Raw genomic sequence first — 22,491 nt, 5'->3', positions numbered from 1 at the left:
GTTTATATTATTAGTTAGAAACAGAACACATTGAAAATATGTTCAAAATAAATAATAGTTGTAATAAACTGTTTAAGTGTTGGCATGACGGAATAATCTGCTAAATTGTTATGGCTTTTGAGACTGTAGGGCTACCTTGATGAAAATAATTCTGTTAACAAGTGAAGGGTCTTTGATATTCAATGTTATTTATTTACTGTGGATTTTTTCCCGTATGCTCTTGGCAATGATTGGCGGGCGATGGTCAGTAGGAGGAGCTGGAAGTGACAGAACAGTCCTGGCTGCTATAAGAAGCCTCACTCTCCGGGTGCCAGTGAAATTCACATACGGATGAGCGGCGCAGATGTCATGTGAAAGGCCACATGCTCCATTCAGACTCGGAGCGCTAACGGAACAGTAATAACAGACTGAAGGGAAGGATCAGCAATGGTGGGAGAGCAACCTACTGACAATCTGCTTGTCGCCTTCTAGCCGTCGCTTCATTTCTCGCGGAGGATTGGGTTTTGATATATATTCATGATCGTTTTGCATTTGAAGTCGCCACTATGCGAGGTAAGAGATCGCCTGGAAGCGGTTGCTGGCCAAATGTTTGTGACAGCTGAGAGATGGGGGCGGGGAGGGGGGGGGACGTGCACGCAATATACACCGACTTTAGGGAAGGGGGGGGGCAAGCGATTCTACATTTGTAAACAAAATGTCTCTTGCATGGACAGTTACTGCAAACTTTTATTTCCTGGATTTTCGGCAGCTTGGTCTGAGCGGCTCCGGATAATGTGTGCTTTTTCTGTAAACATAAACTTTGATGCTTGCTGATGGTGCCGCTCAATTGTATGTGAGAGCTGGCGAGTCCAATGACGGGGAGCTGTCACATCAGGTTTTTTTTTGTTTTCTACAGTCGGTTACTTTTGAAGGAAATCTAGTGCAAGGGCTTCCAGACGTCTTTACAGTCCCTTTCACTCTTCAGCCCGTAAGAGCAGCATTGGCTGTATTCTGTGTGTATCTCTCTCTGAGCAATGAACTTTAGACAATCTCAGCGTTAAGAATTGTTTCAATTACTGCCAGATGAGTCAAAAATCACTTTTATGATGAAAAAAACGTCAGCCGACACATTTGGCAGTTTGGGTCCAATTGTAAACACAACTGGTTGGTATAGTATTGAACTGCATCAGAACAGCAGTTGGTCAACATATAGCGATGGATGTTTAGTTTTGTTGGCGTGTATCGGTGAGCCTTTATTTCTTTTTTTTTGGTAACACAGACCGCGAACTTTTCTCTAAATCCCCAGGATTCTGCCCTCCACACTGAATTCTAGCACCTTGTTTCAGTGGATGGTCCAATGTAGAAGATGCTGTAGGGCCCTCAGTACTGTGTTAAAGGTGCTGGCTGGGGTTGTGGACTCAATCAGTCGGTGTCATGTGTTCCACTGACCTACTTCTATCCGTCAAGATGCTGCTATAAGCCGCTGCCCCCCACCCCCCGCCAAACAAACAAAAAAATAGCAATCCAACCTCTCCACACATTATATATACATACACGCAAACGCACTCGACTTACCTCCCACCCCCCTTCCCGGCTCTAGTCGTGTGCAGTCCTGTCATGTGGATGGGATCAGGGTTTTATCGTCAACAGTATATTAGCAGTACTTAACATAATATCAGCAAACTGTTTTACTTGAACAAGGGTAACGTGGTTACAGACAGAGAAGCCAACAGCACTAAATCGTTTTGCATTTTTTGTCCTGCGGGGTTGTGTCCTTGCTTTGCGAGAGGTACAAGTATCTCCAATGTTAACTACAGTATTGCCAATTGCATCGGAGTACATATGTGTTGTTAGGAGGCGCGGAATGGATAATGGGACATGTAGATGTGGTTTAGTGCACGCCAACTGCTTTTAGATGGGAGTTACATTGCAAGAAGACTTTTTTGTCATTTGCAGTCGCTTTCTTTTTAAATAATTAAAAGTAGCAACTTGTGCCTGGCGAGATAAAGCTGTCTGTCTCGCAGCCTTATCTACTGCGCTTCCCTCTCTTTCAGTATGAAGCTCATTCTATTTCAAGTTGTTGATTTACTGTTTTACTAAAACACACAAATGGAGATGCATCACTCCTACAAATATGTCTGTTGTAAAGAATGGAAGTTCTTGCGTGTGTGTGAATGTTTCAGATGTTCGCTTATCTGTTATTTTTTGAGTTTGCGTAGTGTTTGGCTTTCCTATTACCAGCACATTAGACGCTGGCGATTAGAATTAATCCTGTTCTCCTTTTCTATATTTACAATCGACGACACAGTCAAGAAAATACATAACTTTGAATGGTACTTGAAGTACTAATGGTGATGTTTTAAAAGTTTTTTTTACAATGGGGGAATATTGCTGATTATTAAGTTAACTTTTTTTTATTTTCAACGCTTTAACAGCAAATTCGGCAAGCAGCAAACACACCCAATCAACGCCTTTAGCTAAATATTTCATTTGGATTATAAGAAGCGTTCTTCCATTTTAGTGTATTGTAAATGAAATTTTAAAAAAACTCAGCCTTGCAAATTAAATTTGCCTTGCTTTTACGTAAAATACAATAGAAGAGTGCAACAAGGCGCGCAAAAAAAAGATGATCAACGTTAAGGTGGTAGCTGTGACTACAACGTGAATTTGGCCAACAATTTGTATGTGGCATTGTGCTGTTCCCCATGCTGTGGCAATTAGATGTTTATGCACTGATTGTGCCATTTGATCAGAACAGATTATTTCCACCACCACCCCCACCCTCCCGCAAAAGCTAGGGAGCAAGCAAACCTCCTTTTAACAGCATTTGCCAGTAGTTTTTTTTAACTGAAAAGCTCGGATAATTAGCAGAAAATGTGGAGTGGAAGCCAGATGTGTTATATATCAAACTTGCACCAGAGGCAGTAAAGAAATGAAATGAACAAGCGCATAATGAGTATTTCGGGGTTGCGGGGGGTGTGGGGGACGGAGGTGGGGGCGATATGACTAGCGGGATCAAAATGACAGCAAAATGTGAAATAATAATCGCTTCAATTGCATCCCACCTTCCTTACATGGCTTTTGGCTCCTGTTTTTTAGCATTAACAGTTAAAAGGCGGGAGGGTTAGAGCTCAACAATTTTTCGTATTTCATTTTGAGTGACAGTCCTATGACATAACGTGCCCCCATTATAACATGCATGGGTGTCAAAGACTGGATTATAATGGTGCTGGGTGCAATTGCGAAAGGTGGTAACATCACTATGTGAAAGTGTTTTTTTAAATCTCAAAGTGGGTGAAGTAGGCAATGATCGAACTAATTTTAGAAGCTGTGATAAGCCTACAATAAGAAGTGAAAGTGAAGTAAAGGCCACTGTCCTCCACAATAAAAGAGAAAAATCAGATCCCAATTATAATCTGCTGAAAGAAGGTTCTGAACCCAATAACAGAGGACAGTTTCAGTAATGAAAAGAAAAGGAGCCATATTCCCAGTCAATAGAAAATGAGGGAAAGAGTATTCACATTTCTAATGGAAAGTCGGAAGAGAATGACCTGACAGGGGGGGGAAATTGAGAAGCCAATAACCCCAATGATAAGGCGGCAGAAAAAAGGTTATGAGTTCACTAATAGACTTGCACTAGAGAGTTCAATAGGAGGTATTATAGGTAATCTACTGTCATTTTTTTCCTACACTCATGGAGTAGTGGGAGATAATGCAGGAGTAACATTTGATAATTGCTGTGAGACAGTAGTCATTAACAAAGTGGAGTCCTTTCATTATTAGACCATTTTGCCAGTTTAATGAATGGTATTAACAACACTACATTCAAGCAGGCTTGTTAAATAAGACAAACTCAATTGTAATGAAAGGACATCTAGACCAAAAATGTGCTATCAGGAGATAACGCAGTGAGAGAGTGAAGGCAAGATATCATAAAACAGGTGTGAAAAGGTTGCAGAAATGGTTCATTGTCAGGGCTATTCACATGTTAATACATCCAGGGTTCTAATGACTGAGCAAATTGCTTCAAGACCAGTACTGTTTGCTTGTTAAACCCAGGTTAGCTGTGGCTGACAGAAAAGGGTATAATATTGAATGTGCTCTGTTATGAGGTTTTTCTGAGAAATTTTAAGAAATTGAATATTATTTTCAATCTTCTTTATCATTAGATTAGCTTAAGAGAACAAGGAGACTTCATATAAGGCTACATTTATTTTTCCTTTTCATGATAGTGCAATAGTTTTGGATGCTAAGAAGGAATAAATGTTAAAATAGTGGATGAAGAAAATGGATTTGACATCTAAATGGAACATCAGCTTCATGAAGCGAAATAATGGATATCATTGCCCAACCCCCAGCTTTTTGCAGACTTATCCACTTTTCAGTTCTGGAGTCTGTCTCCCATGGTGTTGTCCACACTTGTTGTCCATCCCACACACAAACTCAACTCATCTGGAGATTATTGCTCATTCCTCCTCCTGCTCCACAATTGAAAGCAATTATTCAGTGTTCTCTGGAATTCTCTTTTCAAATCACTGCACTGTAGTCAATCCCTCCCTGCTTTAGAAGCACTTTTTGTGCTTCTCCTCCATCCTAAATCATTCCTTTTGTTTTGTATTCAGTATCCACCTTTTGTATCTTAAATCCTCAAACATGTCCCATTATATTAGGATCAACAAATATATTATAGGTGATTCGTGAATTGCCCCACCCTGGAGAGGCCTGTGACCTTTTTATGAATTACTTGTTCGGAATGTCTAAAAAGATTGCTAATTACCTCTTGAATAAAATCCATTGCGTTAAAGTCTTATTGGGAATGTATATTTAAAAAATGAAAGACTTCATTTACATAGTTATGGAAGGAACTTTGGGATATCCCAATCACCTTACAAACAATTAAGTACTTGTATTGTCACTGTTGTAATGCAGAAATATTTCCATGTAAAACCTAACATGGGCTGGGATTTTGCAGCTCCACCATGATGGGACCCACCGTGGGGGATGTTGCGAGTCAGGCAAAGTCCATTTGACTTTGGGACAGGAAGATCCTGATGGTGGGCAAGACCTGAAAATCCAGGCCATGTTATTTTATTTCTCACTCCCTTGCGCTCTCCATAATTAAATGGCATCTGCACTTGCTAAATCCAGATTAATGTAGGCTTGCTTTATGTGCATCTTTAATTACATGGTGGATTCATGAAGTTTCATTGTAGATTTTTAGTGCAGTTTAACTACACTTTATTCATTTCAAAATCGTAAGGTTTTTCTTATAGGAACAAAACTTTGCATTAATCTGGCTCTCATTTTAAATCCTTTAACAAATTATGCAATGGTTTAAATCCGGGTTCATTATCACTGCATTGCTATTAGAATCTTTTGTTGTGCTCTCAGTTCTTGATTTGGAAGATACATGTGTCAAGTCAATCCTGAATGTGCACTCCATCTTATGTATTAATACCTAATTTACCGACAATGTAGCTTCTACTAAATGATAGCTTCCACAAACCAATGTATGTCAGCGTAAAATGGAACATTAACATTCTCATACATACAATTAATACAACTGTTTAAAAATAAATCTCACACGAGTATCATAACATGATCACTGTGCTGCTTCTTCATGTTATGCAATAGGAGAACTTCCATTGTCTTCAAAGGATTGTTATCACCTCTCATCAAATGGCAGAAAATATTACATAATATGATAGCTCAAACAATTGGTCTCTGAAACATGCACTTTTGAATTTAATCAACCAGGAAAAGGAACATTAATGACCAAGGGCTGACACTTGTTCTGATCAGAAGCTTTGGAAGTTGAAAATTTGTTTTAAAATAGATGACAAAATGCGTTTAATGAATATACTGTATGAAAGCGCTATGACAAAAGTTAAATGACCTAATAGGCAGCAAATGTGAAGTGCCTCTCAGTTGTGTTACAGGCTTCTAACACTTTTCAGCTGAGCTATCCTATATGCAAAACCCATCTTTGGCAGATAGATTTCCAGTGTTTTCACAGAATAGTCAATGAAATTTAAATAATTGTGATGGAATGTTTGTTCCAGGTTAATAAATGTGCAGTCTATTCTGAATGTGTTTGTAAAGCAACTTGCAAAATGATATTTGCCGACATAGTAACAATTAAAAGTGAATATTTGGCAACCTGAAATCTTCTCTGCCTCTTGCATTTTCAAGCAGCTTTAAGCAGCTTTCTATTGGAGCCTATTACACTTACATTTTTGTAGCATCCATTACAAACGCCCAAATACCAAACAAATGAGTCATTTCTTCAACTAAACTCTGGATCGCTACAACTGAAAAGTTACAAAGTTCAGTGGTACAGCACACTGGTGCTTCAATGTGTAGCGCCACAGAGTGGAGCAATGTGAATTTGCACTGGTGATCAACTATGCCTTGAGTTCTCGATCTCGGGTGGGTTGCTGTTGGAGCTAGTACTAGGCAGGGCCAACACTTGCTCACAAGGAAAAGAGAACAAGGGGAGTGCTCTGACAGGATCGCTATATTTTTACAGCAGCTTTGTTGCCTTTGTAGAAAACCTGGAGCCAGGTCATCTGCCAAGATTTTCATTTACAGCATTACCCAGTGATTATGGAAAAAAAAATACATCAAGTCGACAAAAGAATGATTTGCATCACCATTAGAAAGATAATTTTCAAACTCCACTTAAGAGAGGAAATCAGAAATCCCAGCAATGATTAGTAATTTGCCTGTGAGGTAAATGCACATTTTTACTCTTTCAATCTTCCTGCTTTGAGGGCAGTTTTGGCAATTGTCATGTTGCAGACTTTATCAACTGGCCAACATTTTATTTTCGGATGGAAAATCTATCAATATTTGGTAGTCTGAAATTGACATTAAGTATTGACATTCCTTTAAGGTTATGACTTAGTAAATTATTTGTTCACTGGTCAGTCTGTGAGATAATCTTTCACAGCTCTGTCTGCTCTGGGGATATTCTCCGTTTATCTACTGAAGTGATGATGTCTGCACGGCAGTGAGTTTCAATATGACCGCAGGCAATTCATTTAAGTATTGATTGTCTTGGAACTTAATTGTCTTTATAAATATTCATTATAGTCTCCAGAGCATATATTTATGATCCTTTGCTACCCTAGTTAGCAGAAATTGTAAAACATTTACTATGTTACTTTTACTGCATTCAACGTACAGGTAAAACGGTGGTGAGTGACAACTCTTATTAGTGGTTAACAAGGCATCAGTTAAAGAAAAATCAGAACAGAGTGCTGCAAAAACTCAGCATGGACTGCTGCAAAAACTCTATGGAGGGAGAAGCCAAGTTAATGTTTCAAGTCTAATATAACCCTTTTCTAGGCCATTTTAATAATGTTTACAACAATGAATATACCAAAAGAAAAACAGACTCGTGATTTTATGTATAATATAGAATAACCTATTTTCCAGCTAACCTGGGAAGGAATTTGAAGGCAGCCACAGGGACTGGCTGTGTAAAAGGCCAACCTCCATGTTTCACCCTAGTTAAAATAAAAACACAAAAGGATACTGCCCCCACCCTCTGCCCCCACAAACTACTCATGCCTCCATGGCATTTCAACCACCCTCCATGCAACCTCAAGCTCCCAATACCATGCTATGCCCTCTATCTACCTCCAGGGCCCTAAATACCTCCCTAATCCAAGCAATAGCACTCCACCCACCTCATGGCCTCTCAAGCCACCTGTGCATAGCTAAAGCATTTTTGTGCCTATTAACCACTCTGCACTGTCTCAAACCATGAACATAGTAGTGACAGTAGGATGTGTTTTTTTAATAAAAGCTTAAAAATATTTAATTCATTTCTAATAGAATCCCTAAAAAAAGAGGCCATTCAGTCTCAAGTCTGTAATGAATCTTTGCATCCCACCCAGGCCCTCCCATCATAAATTTGTCCACCTAATTTATACATTTTTAGACACTAAGGGTCAATTTTACCACGGCCAATCCATCTAAACTGCACATCTTTGGACTGTGGGAGGAAGCTGGAGCACTTGGAAGAACACCATGCTGACATAGGGAGAAGGTGCAAACTTTACATAGACAGTCACGCAAGGCTGGAATTGAAACTGGATCCCTGGCAATCACTGGGTCCCTGCTAATCACTGTGCCTCTATGTTTTAAAAACTCAAGGGAATAAGAGTGTCTGTCAGCTTTTAAGGTATCAATAACAGAAACCCTTGAAACCAGTTAACCTTGTTTAAGTAATGGATACACAGCATACACAAGCTTGGCTGAGAGCCTAGACATCCATTACTCTTGTTGAAACAACTGCACTTGTGAGAAAATATTTCATGATTGACAACTCTAGCTTGCTGATCTCTGCTGTCAATTGTACAACTGATTTTCAAGGTTTTGTGATTTCTGTTAGTGATACTTAAGTGCCAACCATCCAGACCCTTTAGTTATCCTGGAATTGAATAATTTTGTTATCATAGTGGAAATGAGCAAATGTACAAATCCTACTGCCACAATACGGTTTATTGGTTCTATATGCAGTATATATGGGTCAGTGGTGGTGATAATGTCGTAGCTTGGCATTGGGGTCATAAGGAGGCACTTTGTAACATTTTTAAGCCCCCTCAAGCACACAAATGTTCACAATTCTTGAAGGACCATGAACCATGACTCGTTTAAAAACCTGGCTGACTCCATGAAAATTTTTGGGGAATAGAACATGCTTATTTCCACTGTGAAATAGTAAGGTTGGGAATGCTGGATGCAAACTTTTAGCAGGAACCAGCTCACACCCTTTAAAGTCTCTCCTGAAAATCAATTTGGATATGGAGTCAGGAATCTCAGAATCCACAATTGTGCATCCACAATTTTTTAAAGGGTTCCCGAGGCAGTGACAATTAAGCCCTATGTGTCTGAGCCTTCATGTTGGAAGAATACCAGTATGTGGCTGCATGTAAATTGCAATTGTGTAGAATTGAAGTACAACTTTATTCTGCTGACTCATTGATATTAGCAGCCCAAATCCTCCCCCTCCACACATGCACACAGTATAACTCTGACTGGAAGAATTGGATTTTTACTTGGACCGCAAAATTGAGAACCTGATGTATCAGCTTAGTTCCTGTAGGTGTTTGGTGATGTGAAAACTGAGGATGAATGAACTGGTTTGATGAAGCAAATGTAACACAGTGAATAGGGTTGCCAACTCTCCAAGATTGACCTTGCGTCTCCAGGAATTAACGATTAATCTGTTGAACACAGTTCCCAGCAATGCAGGAGAGAAATCATAGATGCACGCAACATAATTAGTTTTCTTTAATCTGTCCATTTTTCTTTGAAAAAATTTGTTTATTAGTTATAAAAGTATTTGATATACTACAAAAGGTTGATTGGTGGTCAGAGGTCATGTAACAAGACCTCCAGCAATGCATTCAGAGTTGGCAATTCTGATTCCTAATTTATTGGAGCTGAGATTTTATATAACATTGGTGTCAGTGTGTTGCAACTATTGATCATTGTGTATAGTTATTCTTAGAGTTTACCTGCTCATGAAATTCTGCCCACACAGTTAATAATGTACAATTCACTGGATTTGTGGGGGAATAAATACTCATTCAAACAACAAAACTTTCCTTTTTTTGTAAAGTTGGTTACTGCTGAAATTGCAGCTATTTCGGCAATAGAAATGTCCAACCACATGTAATATGCTCCACTGCTATGATAATGGTCTCAGCTGAGGTTCTGTTAAAGTCAATCAAATTTACTTTTTAATAAGATTGACTTCAACATATGCAATATTGAATTGTAGCATACAGATTACCACATCCCACGACACCATTTCAAATTAATTTTAGCCTATAACAACAAATTGCAGAAACTATGAACTCTAATTGTTTAGGCAGTCTCAGGAAGGGCCTCCAGCACTATTAGAATGTAATCTTTGTACATGTACATCTGTGGAAAACTGGGGCGATGCACTCTGATGAAGAGGTAAAGAGGAAAAGAGCTTACATTTCAAATATACCCCATGAGTGGTTCTCGAGACTTGCTTGCTCCTGTTGCACTGATAAGAAGAGACATAGCATAATGTTCCACAAATTTCTAGAATTAAGAAATGTTACAATACGTCCATTGCTTTCCTGTTGGTTTGAATCACACTGTGGAATTTATTTGCCTGAATCTCCTCTGGCTTATTTCAGATGTGAAGTTTATTAATTCTAATGAGGGGCTGCATGTTTTGACAGTGAACCAAGTATTTGCTGCAACAACTACATTGCTCATCACCACATGTTAGATATAAATAAACCGAGAAATACTGCAAAATAAAACTGCATTATACCAGTTCTGTAATCCAGTAATTATGTCAAAAGTCCACTCGCTGATGGCATTTTATTTTCAGCACAAGTCTAAATATTGAGGTAATGATTTAATTTGCATTTACACTCCATGGGGATAATTTTGAGAGTAGGCGCAGCTGACACGGAGCAACACAAATCATAAAATCGGGCATATGCAGTCCTTTCTCTAAAGTGCCTTCAGATTGCTACTAACAAAGCCAAACTAACACAATAGTAATTTATAGCTGCTAAATTAATAAACAGCATGTCTCAAATTTCTTCCAATTCAAAATCATACCCTTATGTATAAGCCCAGCTCACTTAGTAGAACTTTCCTTTGAGTAGTGAGTACAAGTCCCCACGCAGAACAATTTCCAATTGCTGAATTTCAAAGGGGCTGCTTGGCAGAAAGTGTTAAGAAGGACTTAACATTGTTCCCTCAACCAATATTGCACAAAATATGCATCATTGATCATTCATTTTATTGCCATTTTATGAGATTTTTGGTGGTGACGTCTGACCGTATTTCCCACATACAACAAAAATGTTGATTTCCAAATGCACTCATTGTCAAGTCAATGCTTCATGCGATGTATTACTTAAGTATATTTTTAAAACAGTGAGGAATATTTTATATTTTTTACTGAGAGTAATCATGTAATTTAGGAATGAAGTTCTGCAGCCCATTCAGACTAGAGAAATAATTCTAAATATATTGCAGATTATTTAAACAATTTTTAAACTTTTGAAGCAGCATTTTTCCTTGACAAAATTTTGACCTTTACATAGAGCTTTTCTTTCTTCAGGTGCTGTTAACTTTTAGTGTTTCAAGAGTTTGATTTCTAACAGATTCAAATGGAAAATGTATATTACCTTTTAAAGATTTTTTAAAAATTTCTATTACTCCAGCCTCTCAGTCAGGCAAATATAAGTGGATCAGTATTTTTAAGTTCAAACTGAATACACTTATCTATTCCTGAATTCTTTAGGGCCTGTCTGAGTGAGAAGTGCTCAAGTGGGAATTTAATTTATCCGGAAAAGTAAGTGTTGCTGATCTTTCAAACTTCTTGATTAGGTACTGTTTAAAGATTAACATCCTTTTTCTCCACTTAGCAATGAGTCTGTCACAAATTAACAACTTTAGGTCTCCTCAGTTTTTATCAGGGTAAGAGATGGAAGTTTTTTTTATGCAGACTTGGAAAAGACACAAACTAAATGCAATTTGTTAGTCTTCCTTTTATCAATCCTTTTTTCACACTCTTCCTCCATGGTTAAGACCCAGAAATTGCGAGCACCATCCCATACAGGGACAACAATGTCAAGAATTGACTGCAGCACTTGCTATGTTTCCTGACCTAACAACATTAGTAGAAGGTGAAAATGGACTGCTAATGCATTCACTCACTTGGAACATCAATTAAGGGGTACTTTCTGCATGTTGTGACGCTGGTGTGAGAGAAGGCAACAAGGAGGAGGCTTAAGAAAAGAAACTCAATTATTTATGTAATAAAACATGTGTATTTATACAGTGTATATAACGAAAAGCAAAAAATGCTGGGAATACTCAGCAGGTCAGTTAGCATCTGTAGACAAACAATTAACACTTAGAGTAGATGATGACCCTTCATCAGAATAGAGGACAGATAGAAGCATAATCAGATTTGAGCAAGTAGGGTGGGGTAGCAGGAACAATTCGAGGGAAGATGTGAGTGTGAATCAGTAGATTAAATGGCAAAAGTCTTCATGATAATGGGAAAAGTAAAATATATTTCCATATTGCTTTTCATCTTTATTTTATGGCCGTGAATGCTCTATTTCTTATGTTCTTAAGTAGAAGATCTCACGCAGCAAATGAGGTAAATGTAATCTATTTTTGAAAGAGTTGTTTGCAAGATAACAGTTGGTCAAAACTCAAAGAGAACTTAACTGATCTCATTCATAGTAACAATATGGCAGCTGACAATGTGGGGCACTGAGGTGTTCACCAATGTGTTTGTGTCCTTGGAGTAGGTTTTGAATCTACTGACACTAGATTGTTGGCCACTTTATATAAATTGTATTCAGTGTGTACTTGGATGAAGAATTTTAATAAAGCTATATTGAAATGTTCAAAATGTTGGATGCACATTTTGATGTATCAAGTTTCTTATTTTCACTGTACTGTGGTCTCCTGAGCCAAGCATAACTACCAGCTAATGTCAGTGCAAATGAGCCTGAGGAAGCTATAAACAAAGCAGGCACTGCCAAAGTTGTGCCATCTTTTTCAGGAAGATTTCCGTACAACATCTATGTAGCACAGCCAGAGGCCATCAAAGTCAGCATGGCTTTCAATTTTTATGCATCTGGCTGCTTCCAGGCTGCCATCGATATATCAAGGAGTTTCCAGATGCATTATTCAGCAGGCCTGACAAGTTCTTCACTTACCCAAGGACTAACAGCAGCAACATGAGAGAGGGTGCAGTCTACAGAACTGCCAGCTTTTCCAGAATCCCCAGGATAATCATCTGTACCCATGTTGCCATTCAAGTTTCTGTGCATGGTGCTGCGTCCTTGATCCAAAAAGGATTTTTCTCTACATGATATGCAACTACTATTATGGAATCATGCAGGGCAATTCCTGCTCCCCCCAAAGCTCTTGCCTTCACTTTACTTTTATTTGTGCCATCATTATTTGAAAGCAACGAACAGAAGGATGTCATCAGGCTACTGTTTGCAGCTCTGGATCATGTCACCTAGGTACACACCTGCAATGGAGCTCATGCTGCAAGCAGAATTACTAATACCTTGATATCTTAAAGCAGCACATGTCTGCAGCAGGCAAAGTGAACCTTTCAAATGATTTTGACTGTAAAATGCAGATATCTCAAGCAATTAAGAAAGCAAATGGCATGTTGGCCTATTACAAGATTTGAATACAGGGATAAAGATGTCTCTCTGCAATTATATAAAGCCTTGGTGAAATCATACCTGCAGCATTGTGAGCAATTTTGGTCTCCTTATCTAAGGATAGATATTTTTGCCAACGAGGGAAAGTGCACTACATTAATCTTTGGGATGGAGAGATTATCTGGTGAGGATTTCTGGGACAGATTCCTGGTGGAGTCCTTGAAGAAGGGACACAGCCTCAGAATAAAGAAGAAGGCCATTTAGGACTGAGATGAGGAGGAATATTTGCATTCTGGGGCAGAGAATTCAAAAAATTCACCACCCTATGAAAGTTGTGGAGGGTCAGTTGTTGAGTATCAGATTTCAAGACTCAGATTTCTACATATCAAAAACATCCAGGAAAATGGGGACAGTGTAGGTAGGAAAATGGTGTTGGTATAGAAGATCAATCATAATCTCATTGAATGGCTGAGTGTGTCCAAAGGGCTGAATGGGCTACTCCTGCTTTTAGGTTCTAATTTCCCCACACCTTGAGTTTGCTAAATAATAACCATTGGTGTCATGTTCCCTAACTTAATGCCAATTGTTCTTGGCTTCCAAACCATTGTCACCTTTGTTCATCTATATAAAATGGCCATAATGCCCAGCAAGGTTCTCACTTGTTGCAAAGTTTTCCCTGAAAGGTGTGTACATTACAAGGGATTGTTTCTAATGCCAGGATTTCACACCAAGAAGAAAATGAACAAAGTATTGATACTGTGTCTTTAAGAAAAATATTTGTCAAGTTTCTGTGCAGGATGTTTTAAGCAATCCCTTCGATTTTATCTGTGCTACTGGGTTTATATCGGGAGCAGCCCTGAATTGTTATAGCAGCAGCAGACTAATGCTGTTCTGTTGTTCTTAGTGCTCCCTGGGAGTTTGTAGAGTAGGGCTTGATTAAGATGATTGACAGAGAACAAATCATGCAATTGAATGGAGCTATACTAACACAGAAATAAACTCAGTTGCTTTTTGGGAGCTGTGGAAAGAAATAGTTCTGCGTCAGTGAAGTCTGGAGACTGGGATTTACCAGAGACTAGGTTTAATTCTCTGAAGTTCTGCTTCTTGAGGATGTCTGCTGTATGAGAGTCAGAAGACAGACGTCTGTCTGGATCCCAGTCCAGAGGTGTTATAAGGCTGGAAATCTAGCATCCATGTAAGCATATCTACTCTTGGTGTTAACTTGTTCTGAAGAAGGGGTTTATGTCTACAGGGATACCACTAAATTGGAACAATAGAGATTGATAGCTATTAAGAATTATACTTTGTCATGTTTTTAAGTACTTGGTAAAAGTTAGACTGATTCTTTTTTTAATTCTAACTGTTCTTAAAGTTTGATAAAAGCTTCCTAGTGGGCCAGCTGAATCATCGCTGGAGCAAAATCCCTAATGCCAAAAGTAGTAGCTGGGGTCTAGGCTAATTTTATTGTATACCTTAGCGTTTCTAATCTGGACCTTAACAGTGTGGTAGCCAGATAGCAACAGATCCATTACTCCATCTACTATATAGGGGTCTGGCACTACAGTGGAGATATGTCTCTGCAAATTCAAGTTGTGATCTTCTGCAAGGAGACCTGCATGCAACCTCCACCACAGCAGAAGTCAAGGTCTCTTCAAACCTTAGTCAAAATATTCCTGCCTCTATCCAGGCTAATACATGCAACTTTTCCAATACAAGCTAATTTGCTGTTCACAATGTAACTGACAGAATATCAATGCCTGATGCAGCAGGGCCAGCACTTTGTTTTCCTTTCCCACTGCATAGCAACAGCAGCATGACAGATTACTCATTTGCAGATGTACATGTTGGCACCCCTGTGCTATATAGACAGCAGGCTCCTAATATTTTTCTGGTATCACTATTTCTCCTCTTCAATTGATGCTATTCCCTCAAACTCACTAACTGTATCTTCCTTAGAATGCATAGCTGTGACACTGATTGCAAACATTAAGGCTTACTGGGGTTATTGAGAAATGCTAGCTTGCACAGGGCATTGCAGGTAAAATCCTCTTGCAAAACCATATGAAGGAAGAGCAGGTTAAAAATGTGGCTTCAAGAAGCACCTTTAACCAGAACAGCAATGCAATAAACTGAGTCTAATTTTTTTGGTTACTTCTAGGCCTATACATGAGTAATTGAGTAAGGGGACAAGATATGGCATTGGCGGAATGATACAATAATGATAATCATTTCATGGGTGAGTTGCATCCTGTATGTGTGCCTTGTTGTAGGACAGGTAAGCTAAGCATTCAAAGGACTGCAAGATTGCATGAAAGTATTGAAAGCATAACAAGTACTGAAGACTTATTTTGAACCGTCTATAAGTAAAACAGATACTTGCCAAAATAAAAACTGGGTGCTTGATTTCATTTATTCCTCCATCGTACCCATCAAAATGGATTAAGTGATCATTTATCTCATCACTTTTTGTGGAAACTTGCTGTGTGAAAATTAGCTCCCATATTTGTCTACTGGACAAAATGGCATTTCTAAAGCATTGGTGCATTTCAAAGATGTTGTACAAATGAAAATTCTTTTTGTCTGAGAAGGATACTACTAGGCTGATGTTCTTTTACCAAACAACATGTATCAGCAACTGTAAAGGCATGATCCATAAATATGGTGGTGGAGTGATGTTTGGTATCCTTCACAGGACAATGGTAATGGACAATATATTGAAGATCAATATGTTTTATTCAATACATTGAATAAAACAAGGTCAGGTAACAATGAAATGCAGAACGGGATTTTCCTCTCCTTCTGCAGCGTGTTTTGCAGCAGCGGGAGGCGACATGCTGCCCGCTGGCAGTAGGATCTTATGGTCTCACCAGCATAAGTGACAGCAAGATTTTGGCAGTGGTCTTAGGAAGTACAGTTGGAATGTTGTTCAGGGTTGAATATAAATTGTTAAATTACTTGAGGGTAGAAATTTCAGCTGATGCACATGCTTGTGGCTAGAAAGCCAGAAATTCACAATTTAAATACATGTGAACAGCATTGAATTGGAGATGTTGCATGTGTTGGCCTGAAAGGCAGGCAGAGGTATTATAAATGAGGTTTGTGAGGACTTTGACTTCTGCTGTGCTGAAGGTTGTGCGGAGGTCTCCCTTGCAGAAAACCCCTTCCATTCTGTACATTTTATCTCTATGACCTTTAAATGGATGTTAGTCTTGTAAATAGTTACAGCATTGTTTTAAAATTCCAGTTGAGTGTATGCAGAGTCCCTCAGATGGGTCACTACACAGGAGGGGACCAGGAATAAAAGAAAATTCTTGAATTGTGCGCAAGCTGGTACTTCTATCCAGAATAATTCAACAATTCCTATTTAACCCCAAATACGATCCAACTGCACTTCCTAAGGCTTACAATTCATGGTTACCTGACTCGTTTGTGAGTTCCTTTCTATCTGATGCATTCAGTTCTGGTTCTACTCACTGTAGTTGTCTTCAATCCACTGTTTTTATTTATCGTGCCTACTCACAATCCTTTCCTACTTGGCTGCATTCCTTTGTCTCTCGGGCTTGTTCATTCATTTTCTCTCTTTGAAACAGAACCTAACAATTATCTCACCTGCTCTTGGCACCTCAACTTGTTGAAAATGAAAACTAAAATGAGATCCTATTCCCTACTGGACAAATCTGGTCCGGCAGTACAAGATTATGCACAGGACTAACTCATCACTAATCTTCTTTTCTTCATTACAATTATCAGTATCTAGAGTGACACCGTGAGCAGCAGCAGTAAGTCCATTTTCACAAAGCATTGCACGAAAATAAAACCACCCCTTTTTTCAATCCTATCTTTCAAATATGTAAAAACTTGAACAAGAGAGTATTCTGCTCTTGTGAATGGTCTATCTATACAGGAGTGAAGTCACGTTTATACAATTTAAGTAACTAGGTATGAAATGGCCGTTATTCTGTAAAATATCATCACCCTTCTAAAAGGAATAAAAAAGAAAAGGGGGATGGGTGTAACAGTGTGGCTTGAAGGGAAAGCAAATTCAAGGACTGCACTACATTCGTTTTTCTTTTGCATCTCATTTTTCACCTTTTATGTTTTTGTAGCTAATCAATCTAATTCAGAATAAAGATATCCAAACTATTCCTTTGCATAATAGTGGCAGCTTGTTTGTGATCGCCTAGAAATGTTCAGGTCTGCATGGGTGTGTGAATGCATGAACTGCAAGCAGTTTCTTTCACTGATTCCATGATCCTTTAAAGCATGATCTGTTGTCATTGTAACCACAGGAAACTGAATTGCTGTAAGACTGATTCTTTTTGGAGCAGAGGAATGAACTTGTGATTCATATGATGATAGAATGGTATAACGCAAAAGGAGGCCATTCAGTCCATTATACATGCACCAACTTTTTGCTAGTGTTACCCAAAGATTCACATGCCCTTGTCTTTTCACCCCTTAGCTCTCGATTTATTTTAAGTATTTATCTAATGCTTTTTTTAAAATGATGAATCTGTTTCCGCCATAAATCAGGTAGTGCAATTTAGATCACAGCAACTTGCTGTGGTAAGCAATAAAAAAATTCCCTCATGACACCTTTGGTTCTTCTGCAAATCAAATCAATTAAATCCATATCCTTTGGCCACTGATGCCAAAATAGTTTGGCCCGTATGCTGAACTTCTACCCTGAAAGATCCATTCTTGGTGATAACACAATCATTCACACCCAGTTAGCCGCAGCCATTGAATGGATTGTGATTTTGATATAGGAACATAGGGCCTGATTTTACCATTTTCATTCTAAGTGCTGAATCTGGGTGTAAGGCAGATCCAACTTAGAAATCTGCTTTCAAGCGCCCCCATACGCACTCAGCCTTCTCCAACACATTCGCGCTGTGGGTGAGGCTTAGTGTGGCCAAAATGATCAGGGCTCTGAACTGTGCATGTGCAGTTGGAAAAAAAATTGAAAAAGCATGCCCGTGTCAGATCGCTTCCAGACCGCAGAAAGTGGAGAAATTGGCCTAGGATTGAAAAACGGGAGCAGGTCCATTACGGCACAGTTCCGGATTGGCAAACGCGGTGGTAAAAGGGGGAAATGCTGATGAAGTTGGGTGGGCAATTCATTAATTTAGTTTAAATGCATGCAAATGCATTTAAATCACCATTGTGCCCATTTTTGGGCGTGAATCGAATCACCGCCATTCCCGGGTTTCAGTAAAGTGGCAATCTGTGTGAATGCGCATTACAATAATGGCCTCAAACCCAACTTTACCAACTTTCAGATGTGACACATTGGTAAAAATGGCCCACAGAATCCCTACAGTGCCCATTGAGCCTACACCAGCTCTCAGACAGAGATCTTACTCAGATCCTCTCCCCATGCCCTTTCCCAGAACACCATGCATTTACCATGGCTAATTCACCTGGCTTACACATCTTTGGCCTGTGGGAGGAAACCAGAGCACCCAGAGAAAACCCACACAGGTATGGGAGGAACGTGCTAACTGCACACAGTCACCCGATGCAGGAATTGAGCCTGGGTCCCTGACTGTGAGACAAGTGCTAATCACCCTGCTGACATCAGACTGTAATGTTTCACTTGCCATACACATACAATAAATTAACCCTTCTATCACTAGAAATGGTTTCTGCATATAAAGAACAAAGAACAACACAGCACGGGAAACAGGCCCTTCGGCCCAACGAGCCCACATCACCATCTTAACAAAGCATTTTCCTACACCTACCTTGACCTGTGTGTATGTGTATGGTACCCCCATTGGAAACCAGATTCAGGGGAGAATAATTTAGGGACAATTTGTTACACCAGTCAGCCTAAGAGCACATCTTTGGGGTGTGGGAAGAAACCGCAGCACCCAGAGGAAACCCACGCAACTACCGGGAGAATGCGCAAACTCCCACAGACACTGACCCAAATCTATGTATCTGCACAGCTAGCAGTGATAGTCACTGAGCTGTTGTGGTAATGCCATATTTAATTTAAAATGCGCTTCATTTTAGCACTTCTGAGCATTCAGATGACCTGGTGCCAAAACGAGTTCAAGTGTGCTAAAGCAGTAATATGCATGTGCCTTTCTATTGTTTTACTTTTTTTATATATATATAGAATTATTTAATACATTTTAATTGTTTGTATAAAATCTGTTTAGATTTTAAGGTATACATGGTAAACGATAAAATTCTAAGTAAATGGATCCTTTTAAAAACTGTATGGCACAAGATTTGAGAGAGTAATTAGGTGTGTAGTTTCAAAGTTGTCAAGGTGGAATTAAATTGGGAAATTTAGTATGGGATGAAATACCAGTCTGCTCTATTTTACTTTGTATTGGCTTAGGTTTCCTTTCAATTTACAAGATTAACATTTGGGCTAGCGGTCCCTTCAGGGCTAGTTACTTTCAATTCATGAACCTTATCATTTGTTGAACAGAATCATTTTCATATTTACTCTATTAAATCACCCATTATTTTGAACACTCCAATCAAATCTCCTTTTAACTTTCTGTGATCTGTGTAGTACAACCCCAGTCACTCCACCTAACTGAAGGCCCATCCCAGGTACCATTCTAGTAAATCTATTCTGTACCCTCTCTCTAAGGTCTTAATGAAATTTTGGTGACAAAAAATGAGCACAATGCTGTATTCAAAGTGACAGATAAAATGTGTCATGTTTCAGGTCACTTCCTTGCACGCAAGATTAATGTGAATTACTTTAAAATGAGTTTTGAATTGAAGTATTCTTTTAAAGGTGTTAAACTTGCTGGACAGCAGAGTTGCTGGGTGTGTGTTAGTTTTCAGAATGGAACAGCTGAAATTGGAAGTCGCAGGGACAAAGAAAGATGATTTGTCACTCCACCAACTATTCACACTAACTCACTGCTGTTATGACAATCCAGTTCACGGGAAGTCAGCAGGGACCACTGCAGTCAGCCACTTAAGAGAAGAGGCACAGACACAGGAAAGGCAGCCCGACTATTGGGAATAGCACTGCACATTTCAGCCAGGTTGCAAGCTCCAGCAGAAAGATATTAAAATTAGGAGAGAAATTCTGCCCTGGGGCTGTAGGACGTGTTTCAGAGATGGTTGGGGAGGTGGGGTGTGGGGAGGAGGGTGAGTTTTATAGTGAGAAATCAGAACCACTGCCACTCTGTGCCTGCATAAGTTCCAGCATGGTGACACTAGCTTGTTCACCTGACATCATCGCACCAATCTGTGATAATATGGAAATTTAAGGGCAGGAGCCAAATCAGCAACCAGCCTGCCATTTGAAAAGAAAAGTAATTAAAGGGAAATTAAGCTTGTGCACAGGCCCATAGACTGGCATTTAACACTGCCCACATTGGGTGAATATGATACTGTTTGGCGGGAGTCACACCAGATATGAGGAGCTGTCGTACAGGTAGGTAAAGGCTGCAAGTGGGATTATGGCTGACTTTCACAGAAGAGTTGGCCAAGAAAGGTGGAAGAGTTTGCTAGTGTTGCAGATTAGTTGTGCTTCATAAAGTCCAATGCTGGATCGATGCACTCTGCTACCGATTGAACAGGCAGTATCTGATGAGGCGGATGGCTAGAATGCTTTGATTTTGGTACTGTCTTTACACTTTGTGTTTGGCCTCCATCTGGACCTGCCAGAGTCATTCAAAATGGTTGACACCATCACTAATACTACTTCTCCAGTTTGGGAGGTCTTGAGCAAGAGGTTCCCACATATCAGTGAGAATGTTGCATTTTTCAGTGGGTCTCTGAGGACATCATTGGAATGTTCCCTCTGCCCTCCTGGTAACAACTTGCCATGGCTGAGGTTAGAGTAGAGTGCTTATTTTGTTAGTCTTGTCAGACATGCATGTGATGTGGCCTAAATCTAATTAGTCATAACCAATCCTCTATTAGAAATGTTAGCCTGACACAGGACATTGATATTGGGCCACCTGTTCTACCATTAGATTTGCAGCATTTTGCAGAGGCATTACTTTTCTGGTGATATTTCTTTAGGGACTTAAGGTATCTGCTATATTTCTCTATGCCCCTGATATATACAAGTGGGCAGGTGATACTACAGCTTTGTTGATCACAAGCTTGCAAAGAAATTATCCTGCCCACAGGTTATACCGGCAAAGCATGCCATACCTCCAAATGTCAGAGTGCCAGTGCCTGAGAGATTATCTCACATCACTGCGTGACATGTAGGCTGGGGAGATTGCATCAAATTGTGTTGATGCTCACCTGCTGTCCTGAATTTTCTTTTTACTTCAAGCTCCTTCCAGGCATCATCTGGAGACCTTTATGAGATATTGCAGGCAATGGCTCATCACAGCATAAAGGTTTGTACAGATGCTGTGCTCGGGCAATCCCATGAGTTCATTTCAGTTAGTGATGGTAACACCATTCAAATGGACAAAGTCAGAGGTTTTGCTAAAATTGCAGTATTTCCAACAATGCAGGAGATAATAGAATACACATGTGGCAATTAAAGCAGCTTTGAGACAGCCAGGGATATTTGTCAATAGAAAAGATTACCTTTCCAATGTGCAGCTTGTATGTGACCGTAGGCATAGGATAACACATGTGTGCGCATGCTTTCCTGATCGCAGTCATGATGCCTACCTATTTAGACACCACCATGTATCAGGGATGTGCTATGGACTGGATCCCTCGGGTGGCTAGCTTCTGGATTGTAAAAAGCTACCCTCTGAAGAGGTGGATAATGACCCCAGTCCAAAATCAGTGGTCTGAGCCGGAGAGGTACAAGGGGAGCTACCAGGGTCACTATCGAGCAGACCATCAAAATAAGATATTGATATTTGGATTCCTGCTCAATTCTCACTTCTGGCCATGGTAACACTATACCTGCACAACCTGGTGCTCCAGCAAGGGAAGCCCTGGCAGAGGAAGATCTAATGGAGTGAGCCCCATCCTTTGCTGAGGAATCTGAGAATAAGTCTGATGAAAATGAGTCACGTCAACCAGCTTCACAAGGTGGTGGGCTCCAGTTTGTGAGTAGAATGGGTACAAGTAGTTAAATTGGTATGCCCTGACCCATCAAACCTGCAGTCAGCCAGTAATAAAATAGCTGCACTTAAAGGTGTGGCTCTCAGATGTAACATTGCAGGGTGTAGATCTTGTTTGGTCTATCTACATTTAAGAGCAAGGGATTTCACACTGCAAATCATTGCTTCAGTTTGGCTATTCGATCTAGGGTAATGAGAATACGTAGTGTGATTGATATCCCACTTCTCACTTCTTGTACCTGAAATAGCTCACCAATAATTTGTGGACTGTTACC

At 39.6% G+C, this 22,491-nt stretch overlaps 1 protein-coding gene across 2 annotated transcripts in view; it reads left to right on the top strand.

The window, feature by feature from the left end:
• The first annotated feature begins 301 nt into the window (after positions 1-301).
• rorb (RAR-related orphan receptor B) overlaps positions 302-22,491 on the top strand; it is a 182,842-nt gene continuing 160,652 nt past the window's right edge. For both annotated transcript variants that reach the window (XM_080188920.1, XM_080188918.1), the window contains exon 1: positions 302-552. In XM_080188920.1, coding sequence (XP_080045046.1) covers positions 546-552 — 7 coding nt within the window. In that variant the 5' untranslated portion in view covers positions 302-545. The remainder of the gene's footprint in view (positions 553-22,491) is intronic.

Source organism: Carcharhinus amblyrhynchos, chromosome 5, assembly GCF_965287045.1.
Source record: "Carcharhinus amblyrhynchos chromosome 5, sCarAmb.v2.hapA, whole genome shotgun sequence".
In the NCBI taxonomy this organism is placed as follows: domain Eukaryota; kingdom Metazoa; phylum Chordata; class Chondrichthyes; order Carcharhiniformes; family Carcharhinidae; genus Carcharhinus; species Carcharhinus amblyrhynchos.
This window is presented reverse-complemented; position numbering and strand designations above follow the sequence as displayed.